Below are 12611 nucleotides of genomic sequence, written 5' to 3'. Positions count from 1 at the left end.
ATTATTTTAATGCATGAATGCTTTGAGTATGTCAGAACCTATTTTTTACAGTCTATGGTCAGAACAGAACGGGGCATCACTTTACTGTCCGGGGTTGTCGTGTTGTTGCGCCGAGCCGCGTCCAGTGTAGACGGCATCATCAGATCTTTACTATCCGAAATGGATTAGCATGAACATGTAATATATAAATATTATAATGCAGGGCTCGACATTAACACTTGTCCGCTTGTGGATTTTTTGAAGGGACAAGTAAAAGAGAATTTTACTTGCCCTAATTAAAACGTCAATAATGCAGAATAACTATAATTATTAAAACAACAAAAATAACTAGGGAATCACTAAAACGAGAGAATGATTCTGATTTTATTACATTTATTGTAAGTTGCGATCAATAGTGGATAATAAATGTAGCCTATTACTGACGGTAACTTGCGCTGTTGAGGCTCGCGCAGGCTTACGAGGAGAAATGGAAACAAATGAGTCAAATGAAGTCACTTACATTTTAGATGCACTATTGACTGTTTTTGTTGTGTTTCATCAGCCAACATAGTTCCAAACAAAGATCACAGCAGAACCATAGCGCATTTCACAGCAACTCTCAACCGTGTTTTCATTACTGAATGATTCAACGTTTTGAACAAATCAGTTGAATCAAAGATTCATTGACCCATTCATAAGGAACTGCCTCATTCTTGAATGAATCAGTCATTTGAACGAATCGTTTGAATGAGGACGGCTCATTAACCTCTGGGCTTCTTCGCCCGAAAACGGGCGAAAACTTGAACGTTTCGAATTGTTTAATTTTTTTGCTTCATCGGATGGGGGTGAAACTTGGTGACTTTTGTTTTATTACCTATATGAACACACAAAAAAAATCAAGGAGATGATTCTGATATGTTATCTTAAAAAAAAAAGTCACACTTAGCTTCCTCCCGCCCGAAAACGGGCGACATAGGAAATGAATGGGAAATACGAAAAAATAGGAAAACTCAGAGAAACTTTTGGTGGTACAAGCTACAGATCAGCCACTGTGCTGAAAAAAAAGTGTACAGCAATGAAGGGGTGACACTCTAGAACATCAAGAGTGCAAATAAGACACCCTCCCCCCCCCACACACACACCTACACACACAAACACACACACACAGAGAGAGAAATGAACTGGTAAGACTGAAACAGCAAATTTTGCCCCAAACTATATAAAAATTATATAATCATAATAACTCCAAAACTATAGAAAGGAGAGTCAAAAGGTAGGTATCGTTTGAAAGAACTCTTTTTAAATTTTTTGAAAATATAAATTACATTACATTTGGACATTGTCCTGCCAAGAAACAGCGGATAAAAGACAATATATATATATAATTTTTATTATGATTTTGCATATCTTTCTTATTTGTCATGGAATAACTCAGGAAGGAAATAAGGTAGGAGGAAAATTCTTTTTTAGTGAAGTCCCCCTACATGTTAGCTGCATCTGGATAAAAAAATAATAATTTTTGGACAAAGGAATCAAAAGTTACAGCATTTGGAAAAGAGATAGCCTTTTTGTACAGTCTTTGACACCCCCTCATTGGCAATTTTTTCTTCATGAAGAATATCTTGTCATAAAAGCAATAGATTATGTTAATTTTGGGCTCATTTTAATTGTAATAATATGCTGTAAAAAATGAAGTGCCATTTTCAATTATCTGAGAATGTTTCATGAGCTGTATGATGTTTTTGACACATTGCAGTACATTATTTTATAGATTATGAAAAAAAAGAAATTCTATTTATCAGCAAATAACTCAGCAATACTTAAGAGTTTTTCAAAGTGGATACATTCACTGTAAAGTTCAGACTCTAAGCTTTCAAATGACATCAACTTTGTGTTAATCAAGGCAAGATCTTTTAAAAATATGGTAAAGAATATTTTCGCAGCTAGGTGGCGCCTGCTGGCGGTACACTCGGTTTTAGAGGGATTACTCAGCACTCGTTAGGAGTTAATAAATGTAATTAGATGCATTAAAAAGCTGAGATCCTAAGCTTTAAAATGATATATAATTGGTGTTGTTCCATTCAGTGGGTGCTTAGTAATAATTTTTTTTCTTTCCGAATGGGAATAAATCAAATAAATAAATAAAAAAGCTATAGGCCGCCTATAGGCGGTTATAGGACATGACACAAATTAATACATTTTGAAGCCACTAGATGGCGCTCTTCTCAGTTGAAAATTTTTTTTTTTAAGGCCTGCACTCTATTTTGATGTGAAATGTTGCATTTATTGAAAAATAAAAAAAAATAAAAAAAATAAAAAATAATATATTAATTCTAATGGAAAAAATAGCTCATAAAAATTATATAATTAATGCAAAATATCATAAAAAATTCCAAAAATTCTAAATAATAATCAGAAAACATTATAGAACAAAAATATATTTGATTGGTTATCCTGGGAAAAAGTAAAGTAAGATTTTAAGGCTTCGCCCGTTTTCGGGCGGGAGGAAGCTAAGTGTGACTATAATACGAAGAAGCCCAGAGGGTTAAGACGGTCGCCTGCCGCCTCCTACTGGTGGTTTAGTGTTATTTTTAAAAGTATCATTCTTTCCAACGTTTCTTATATGTATATTCAAAAATATTTAAAACAATCTCATAACATTATTTAATGCAACTGTAATTGTTCAGTGTTAATGATTTAATTTGATCAGCCCTAACAGCCCTAAATTCCTAAATTTTAACAATAAATTCAATTAGAATAATAAGGCACTATTATTATTCTAATTGAATTTATTGATCAAATGTAGGGATTTAAAGTGAAAGATGAAGCATACATTTAATAAGATAAGGGGGGAAATGCCCTTTTAAGGTGCAGATATAACAATATGCTGATTTAAATACATCAAAGCTGATTGAACACTGATGAGAATATTGCTTTAGAATCAATTATATTTACAACACAAAAAAATTAAAAAAGAAAATCTGGACAAGCAACTTTATTACTTGGAAAAGTGAATGACAGATTTGTGAAAGTGAAAAGGCTTAATGTCAAGCCCTGAGAATGTTATCCATGTGAGGTACATAAATCTCAACTTAAAGAAGTGGGCTAATAACTATAAATGGCATAGGCCTTTAACATGTAACAGACATTCATGAGTAACCGGTGGCTCTTTCCTCCAGATTTTCCTTATGCACAATATCCTAAACAGATTTGGGGGGAAAAATAGGATGCTTACAGTAAGAAAAACTATTTGCAGACATGGACGCACGCATGCACCAGTTGCCAGAGTGCGCATCTGAGACGACGTTATATTAGTCATCATATTTGATTATTAAATAATTCTATTAAAATGATCAATCATTGATTCATTTTAAAATCCTACTAGCCTTTTATTTACAGAAAAAAAACTTTCCTTTGGGTGAGGATGCTTGCGTTTTGAGTGTTGCACATCCTGTCATGCCAGTGACTATATACTGCAGTAGCCTGTAGCCTGTTAAGGTTAACGATTAATTGAGCGTTAATTTAAACGACGATCGATCATGCGAATTTGTGGAAATTGACATCCTGCATAAAATTTAGAGAGAAAGGGCATTAAGTTGGTTAACTATCAATGCATTTCCTTTCACTCTGAATATTACATCATCCTCAGCAAATTCCTATTCTGACAGCAAACATACATCATGTAGACATCTATATGCATGTTTTTTTTAATCTGGAACATTTCATACTTAAGGTGTTTGTTCATCTGCAGTATGTCTTTTAAAAAAATGCAGTATGATTTTGTTAATGGATCTTGAAGGCACTGACCTGAAAGAAGTATTCTCTTTTCATGGAGTCCTCTAGCAAGCTCAGTACGAGTTGTAGTACGCTGTCTTGTAAGCTCTCCATGTTTGTGTCACTCACCTGTGGACAGGTAAATATATATATATGTAATTATGCTAATATATATAAAGTTTTATGATGGGATGATAAATGATAAATGGGATGTACACTAACTTGTGTAAAACAAGTTTTTAATGCATATACTCAAATCATTAAAAAACATAAAAACAGAAAGTCAACTCAAACCAAATTTGTAACAACAGTACTAACTAGTAAATTATGTGTGAAAAGCTTAGGTGTGTAGTCCAGACATTAGAGCTGTACATATACACATACTGTGCAGAGAGTGAACCAACCTGTGCAGCATCACCCACAAGAGTAGGACTGCACGATTAATCGCAATTACCATGTAATCGCACTTAACTCGAGATGGCTTATCGCGATTTTAAAATCGCAAAGGCTGCGATTATTTTTTATGCGCAGCTTGTCATTGATGTACGGCTCTGTAAACGCTGCTCCATCTGAAAGCACTGTGAGTTAGTCGCTTATAACGTGCATTTGAAAGAACAACACGCGTCAAACATCTTTCCAAAACATGAGAAGCATTTATTAACCTCTTTTTAATAACATGCACCATTTAATAACATGCATTTACTCCAAACTCACTTCATAACGACAGTTGAGCTCCTTCTAACACAGAATAAGGCAGTTGTGTATTTATAAGTCATGTTTAATCAAAGCGTTTCAATCTTCTGTTTATTCAGCTACAACGATAGGGATTTCCTGGAATGATGGCAATATTGTACTTCTGCAGCGGGGCATATTTATTGTGTTTGCATGAGAGCGCCCTCTGGCGTTCAAATGGGGCAGTATTTACTACCAATCAGCCGCACTCCACTGACAAGCTGCGCATAAAATAATCGCAGCCTTTGCAAATCGCGTGCGGTTTTATTGCAATTAATCATGCAGCCCTACACAAGAGCTTTCTTTGTGAGGGTGGCATTGTTCTTAATGTTATTGAGAGCAAAGAAGGTGCTGAGCTCATCCAGAGGAGAGACAGCAGTGTTCACAGCCAAGTTCACAGTCTATGATGTTGCTGATTCCCTGCTAGAAGCTTCAAGTGTCAGTGGAGTTGACCTGCAATTTCACTTTGTCTCTGTACCCGGGCTGTCCCCTAATAGCCCTAGTATTGCTGCTAGAAGTGGCAAACTGTGTAGGTAAACATTCATCTATCATTTATCGACTCCAAAATTGGCTTTTGAAACATGTAAGTAGTAGACTAACATTAGCCTCTTTAAATAGCCACTCACTTTAATATTAACCAAGGTAAATGTGCGCCATCATTCGGTGCATATCCAAGTGTTCATGTGGAAGCTAAATTAGTATAGCACTTACTGCATGACATGTTCAACTTAAAGGGTTAGTTCATCCAAAAATGAAAATTCTGTCAGTAATTACTCACCCTCATGTTGTTCCAACCCCGTAAGACTTTCGTTCATCTTCGGAACACAAATTAAGATATTTTTGATTAAATCTGAGAGCTGTCTCACTCCTTCACAGGCTTATGGACACTATAACTTGCTGGCCCAGAAAATGCATTAAAGACATCGGTAATATAGTCCAGGTGACTACAGTGGCTCAATCTTAAGTTTATAGAGAATGAAATGAATAGTGGAATAAAGTCGTTATTTATTTATTTTTTGCGCACAAAAAGTATTCTCGTCGCTTTATAAACTTAAGATTGAGCCACTGGAGTCACTTGGACTATATTAACGATGTCTTTAATGCATTTTCTGGGCCAGCAAGTTATAGTGTCCATAAGCCTGTGGAGGAGTGAGCCAGCACTCAGATTTCATCAAAAATATCTTAATTTGTGTTCCGAAGATGAACGAAAGTCTTACGGGGTTGGAACAACATTAGGGTGAGTAATTACTGACAGAATTTTCATTTTTGGGTGAACTAACCCTTTAACATGCATTTCTCTCTATAGGCGCATCCACTGTACTGCAGAGATGACTAGTAGAGAAAAATTATAGAAAAATCTTTGGTCAGGGGCAACCCTACTCTGTACTGATGCTTGGCTGCTCTGATAAATTTACAGAGGAAGTAACTGGAATGTTTTTGCTCCTCCCGTTACTCCTAGTTTTTCAGCTGGGGAACATCCATATTGTTTTGGCCGGCACTGTCTTCAATCCACTTCCTGATTAAACATGTCACGGTACTGGTATGTACAAAAAGTTCAATGTCTTCATCAGAGGTGGACCGGAACCAGGACTGGATGTAGGGCTGGTGGTACTGACACAGATCAAAAATCGATTGGATTCTGATTCACAAGATCTTGATTTAATTTATCATCGATTCATTTGGATATATATATATCAGATGTGGATCGCAGAAGCGTGTGTGTGGGGGTTGTAGTTGAGACCCCTGGGTAATTGAGGTCTGGTACATCTATGACATACAAATTTACATAGGCTATAGGCGTATATGTATGCACAATTAATCATTAAAGGACCGCAATCTCGATTCAAACACACACGTGATTTTATTCCTAAATGACAATGATTCCACTATGTCTATTAAGTCTTTGAAATTACGATCGCACCAGAATATTTAAACCTGATTTTGCACTGCCACTTACCCAGAGAGAGAAGCGATCATGTAAGCCAGAGGTTCTCAAGCCTGTCCTGGAGTACCACCAGCGCTGCACATTTTGTATGTCTCCCTATATTTGATACACCCATTTCAGATCTTGCAATCTCTACTAATGAGCTCATGAGTTGAATCAGGTGTGATAGATGAGGGAGACATACAAAATGTGCAGGGCTCTACCGTGCGACCATTTCACATCATGCGACTGTGAAAAAGTATTTAGGAGCACCAGTGCAACTGACCCGATCAGGCCCGGTTCTAGTTGAAACTAATAACACCATATTGTCCAAAAAGATTTTGCAAACGTGCCAGTGCGTATGATGAGAGAACGTGTTTTTGCAGCGTTGAGCAATAAAGCCAATCACAGACATATCTGGTGATTTCTTGAGACACAATGGCCAATCAGAGGCGTTTAAGTTAAAACCCACTCACTTCATAAAAACCTGGAGTTTGTTCAGTGCTGAGTCATGCAAGCTCGCGAATCCTCTCATTATAACAAAGGAGACGATGTAAATAAGAGATTCATTGTGCAGTCTAGACAACTTTATAGATTATTAGGGAGTTTGCAAATGTAATATTGATTTTATACAACAATTCAATGAACATGAAGTTAATATTAAGTGACTTACATTTTAGGAACAGTATTGTCAGATTTTGCTCTATTTCGTCAACGAAAACAGTCACAGCTAAACCGCTGCGCATCTCCGAGCAAAGACGGGTGTTTAGTTTATGAATTTATCTGCGTTTTCAAACTAATCTAATGATTCAATGACCCATTCATAAAGACAGTCGCTTGCTTTGTTCCTGAATGAATCAGCCAGTGTTGTAGTCGAGTCGCCAACTGTCGAGTCCGAGTCGAGTCTCGAGTCCCCAGTGTTCAAGTACAAGTGGAGTCAATAAGGTTGAGTCTGTGTTATATTTCAAGACTGCCTACATTTCTTTAATCTGGCACCTTTAAAGAGCTGATATAATTATAAAAGAGGGTCTACATTAAACAAAAATGACACCAGTGTTAACAAATACAACTTTTGATTTCAATGATGTAGGCTATTAGTAGCCTAAATGTTAAAATGTTAAAATTAACATTAACAATGCTGTAGAAGTGCAGTTTATTAATAGTAAATGTTAACTAATGTAGTTAACTAGAGTTTAATAAATGGAACATTATTGTAAAGTGTTACCGATTTGTTATAGACCAATTCAGACGTCTCGTGAGTTCGTTGTTGGACAGATGTACAGTTGTTTTAACCATTCATTATAGTGAATCGGTTCAAAGGAGTCATTAGTTCGCGAATCGGACGTGTCATTAATGGACGTGTAGCCTACGGCACGCGTTGTGTGATTATCGCGGCAGTTTAGGACATGACATCGCACAAGATTTGTGTCAACACAGGAAACATTTCATCACTGGATAGGTTTTTTCGTTTATTGAAATTGTGGTTAATGTCAGCTGAATGTGCGGAAGGTTTTTTTTTTTTTTTTAGCACAATTCACACCCCGCGGTAATTCAGGAGAAAAAAAAATCTCTGAATGCTCCACATGAAACTTCGGTCTTCCGACCTATTACTATCGTGTCAATTGATTTTGATTAATATGTGCGAGGGAGAGAGAGCAAGACAGCGCTCGTGTTGTTTGAAGACGGTGAGAGTGTGCGCGCGCAGCCAGGGCTTTCTCTCTGCTCGTTCTTATATGCGGGAAAAAAAGAGATCCCGGCCGGTCTTGGGCCCTGTCCCAAACGGCACACTTCATATGCACTTTCGGTCTTGTGGACTTACAATGGCTGCCGCGAGCGCGTGTCCGTTAAGCCCGTGAGACCGTAGAGTGTCCCATTTGTCATTTTAGGCCCCATAAGGGTGCTCGCGAGCACCCCCTTTGCGGTCGTTATGCGCCCTCGATGCGCACTTTTGCCGAGCCCGCACTGATGCAGACTCCGCAGCAGACTTCTTCCCGACAGTCAAAGTGGCATTACGTCACGAAAGTGCGGACTCGTAGGAAGACCACGAGTGCTTAGGGTGCCATTTGGGACAGGGCCTTGGAGCCCGAAACAGGAAAAGTGTAACATCTTATATAAAATTTTAAAACCTATTTAGTCAGAAACTTCATCCCACGTCATTCATTTGATGAATGCTCAATCCCGATTTTATATATCCTTGAGTCCGAGTCCAAGTACAAGTCATCAGTCCGCAAGTCCAAGGCCCTGTCCCAAATGGCATACTTCATATGCACATTCGGTCTTGTGGACTTACAATGGCTGCCGCATGCGCGTGTCCGTTTAGTCCGTGAGACCGTAGGGTGTCCCATTTGTCATTTTAGGCGGTCGATATGCGCCCTCGATGCGCACTTTTGCCGAGCCCGCACTGATGCGCACTCCGCAGCAGACTTCTTCCTGACAGTCAAAGCGGCATCACGTCACGAAAGTGCGGACTCGTAGGAAGACCACGAGTGCTTAGGGTGCCATTTGGGACAGGGCCCAAGTCAAATCACGAGTCTAGAGAATAGAGTCTCGAGTCGGACTCGAGTCCAGGACTCGAGTACTCCATCACTGGAATCAGCCATTTGAACGAACCGATTGAATGAATGATAGTGACAAAGATAGTGACTTGCCGCCCCCTACTGGTGGATTTAGTTTTAGTTTTTTTTTACAGTATTATTTCAGTTATTTAAATCATTTAATATTTCTATATTCAAAACCTTCTATTTAAAACACTAATCTCATAACATTGTTATTATGAATTTGAATGCATTCAAGCCACTTCTGAGCCTCATTAAACAGTCTGTAAATAAACCTAAATGCCACCTTTTTGTTCTTTTGTTGATACTGATTTAATTTGTTTGGTAACTTATTCTTCCTGATTGCGTCCTATTATTCTAACTCAATTTATTAATATAAATTTATGAATTTGACATTAAAGATGACACATTTAATAAACTTTAATAAAAAATGCCCTTACAAAGGTTAAAAACATGCCTCGGTTAAGTCATTTTAAAGAGTCAAATATCGCCTCATAATGGGAAGGTTCATTTCTGTCATTGATCCTTTTGCTGTCATTGATCCTTTTGCAAATATTGCTCCTAAATATTTGACTGTGCTCCTTAATTTTTTTAATTAGGAGCACAAGTGCTCTTAAAAAGAAATGTAAGCATAGAGCCCTGTTCTGGTGGTACTCCAGGACAGGTTTGAGAACCACTGATGCTTCACAAACAGTTTTTAACCACACAGTATTGCTATTTCTGTGTTGCAAACATCAAATAATAATTGAAGTATTTGGATAAAAATTGTTAAGCAATCAAAATGAATAAATGACCTTTAAAACTAATGTTACACTTCAAATAAACATTGTATCCATTACATTGTTATGCCAGTTGGTGGCATCCAGTGACTATTAAAATGTATTTGATGCATCATTGAATCATTCATTCAAGAGATTCATTCAAAAACTCAGAATCGTAGACAAAAAAGTCTTCAGAATCGTGGAGAAGCCATGATCTCTATATTTTTTTTTTTTAAATGCAGATTATCCAAAATAATAAATTATGCTTTAAAGAATATATAATATATCTGGCATCTAACTTATACTATTTGCACAGTTTCTAATATTAAAATGTACAGACTAGGATGTAAAATGTACAAATTTACAAACTAGGATGAAGTCTTTATGTACATTAACACGGATCTGGGACAATTATAATGCATTATAATGCAGGATTCTAAAATGTTAATATGGACTACAGCAGCACAGTTCTAAATAAAGTGATAATCACAATTTTGTTTTGTTTTTCACAATTCTCTGAATAGCTAAACAAAATAACATGCAAATTACTAGGGGTTCCATCAAAATGTTAATTGCTGAAGTCTAATTTAAAAAACTATTTAATTAATTAGATTTATTTATTTTTTTTCTATTTGAAATGATTCAATGACTCCGTCATAAAGACTTCACTTGTTTAATTACTAGATGAATCAATGTTTTTTAATGATCTCTTGAATGAATGATTTAATGAAAAATACATTTTTAACAGTCACTTGTTTCCAGGTGGAAACTAGTGCAATGATGTAATTGATACAATCGTTATTTGAAGCGCCAAGTTACTTTCAAAAGGTGATTTGCTCTATTTTGGTCACTATCATATACATCAGTGTTTATAGCCGAACTTTAAACTTTTATCCCAGTACTTCGGGGATAAATTGAATAACTGTAACCGAAATAATGATATTGTGTGGTTGAAAAGACTGTGAAGCGTCTTCCTTTTTAATGGCAACTGCTCTCTCTGGCTCAGCAAACGCAGATTTGAATGTTCGCTGTATCATACTTGTCAAAGGTTTAAGACATGGCCGAAACGAACAAGATTGCGTGGTTGTTTGCATCGAGATCACTATCTTTTAACTAATAATCATGCAGCTTTAGTATGAACAATGCTGAATGATATTTGTATCTGCAGGTATCAGCACTAACATTTTAATAATTTTTATATCATTTTCAAGACCTTTCAAAAAACAAATTAAGACCCCTGCTCAGGGATTAACATAAAAAAATGAACACTTGTCTTAAAAAAATAAAAATAAAAGTGTAATATTAATACTGGACTGAAAATATATAATAATTGATTTTTATTTGGGGGGGGGGGGGGGGGGGTAATAAAAAAAAATTAGGCTTCACATACCTTTAATAAATCAGTAGTCTTAATTTGGTGAATGTGTGATTTGACAGTGTGAAGGTCCGCGGGGAGTTCGCCTCGACACATCTCAAGAATCATCTAAAAGATTATCCACAGTGAACAAAGCATACAACAATTAGTTATCAATGGACAGTATCTAATAGGTTTTAAAATCTCAAAGAGTTCTTTAGGCCTCTTTGCCTAATCTTGGCAAAAAAAAAAAAAAAAAAAAAATTTCATTTTAAATTCTGCTTCACTTCTTAAATTGACAGATACACTTTACTCTTTGGGTTTTATTAACAATGAAAAAACTAAGAAAATGAAATGCTCTTTTACAAAATTAAAGAGCGTGCCTCTCCTTAAGAACTGAAAGATTTAGCCCACATTCCATTTTTTGAAAATGAAAAACACTTTTGTAACTTCAACAGAATGCTCAACAATTAAACAATTATTAAAAATTGCTTCTGCATATTGCTCTGAAAGCAAGTAGGGTCTCATTTCAAAGGCTGTGAAGGTTGCATTGGTTGGCCGCATACGTCGAAGCTGCAACAATTATACAATTGACTATTAGCTCTTATGAGCCATAACTACTATAATTTCTTTCTTACTTAAGAATGTGATAGTTGCTTTTGTGAAATGACACACAGGTAGTAGTCTTCTTCACGCATACTTAATAGCCTATATTATGTCTGGGTGTCAGGAAATGTGTTGCATGTGCAAGAATAGATTATGTAACATTGGACTGACACATATTACCACTGTAACTGGAGGAGAGCAGAGCTCAATGAAAACAGTAACAAATACATAAACACATCTAACCTTGGCTCGCAGCCCTACTATCAAAGTGGCTCTCTGCCTCCTACTTAAGAGTTCTGGCACGAGGTTTGTCATCACGGAAACAAATTCTTCCAGTTTTCCAAACTGCTCCACATTCTGATTCTGGACAACTTGCCACATGAAGGCAGATGTAAGACGAAGGGGAGAAACCAGCAGGCGAAGTGAGGAGAGAGGAGGGACAGACTCTACGGAGAGACAGAGATATGCAAACATTTGTGAAAATGTTTAACAATGTTCTGCATACACATGTGTATTAATTTATACGTAAAAATATTGTAGCAAAAACACAACTAACAACTAATAATAACGTTAAATGCCAGAAAATAACCTATCGGTCTCATCCAACATGATGTACTAGCTGTGTACTTCAAAGCTATGATCCTCTAACGTTACATCAACAGCCCAGCCATGAGAAATGCTGTAGCTCTGGGCATTATAGATCTAACGGCAAATAATATAAATAATTGTAATGTAAATAATTATACACACCCATTGCTTCTTTCTTTAAAAATATCTGGACTGACAAACAGTCTTGTTCCCAACTTCGTCCGTTGACTCGTTCCTTTACACACTGCGCATGCGTATGAAATACACTGCGCATTAGAGCGGAAAATAGCATAAAGAATGACTTTTAAAGGGGCGGGCTCATCGGCTTTTGGCTTTAT

The 12611-nt window shown here is 36.6% G+C and overlaps 1 protein-coding gene across 1 annotated transcript in view; it reads right to left on the bottom strand.

The window, feature by feature from the left end:
- Positions 1–12545, bottom strand: part of LOC311288771 (uncharacterized protein) — a 32275-nt gene extending 19730 nt beyond the window's left edge. Inside the window, exons 1-4 of the mRNA XM_084406363.1 lie at positions 12436–12545; positions 11929–12131; positions 11116–11208; positions 3787–3882 (exon numbers count right to left, since the gene is read on the bottom strand). Of these exons, the coding sequence (XP_084262489.1) occupies positions 3787–3882; positions 11116–11208; positions 11929–12131; positions 12436–12439 (396 nt within the window). The 5' untranslated portion in view covers positions 12440–12545. The remainder of the gene's footprint in view (positions 1–3786; positions 3883–11115; positions 11209–11928; positions 12132–12435) is intronic.
- Between the last annotated feature and the right edge of the window lie 66 nt (positions 12546–12611).

Source organism: Rutilus rutilus (assembly GCF_951802725.1).
Source record: "Rutilus rutilus genome assembly, chromosome: 4".
Lineage (NCBI taxonomy): Eukaryota > Metazoa > Chordata > Actinopteri > Cypriniformes > Leuciscidae > Rutilus > Rutilus rutilus.
This window is presented reverse-complemented; position numbering and strand designations above follow the sequence as displayed.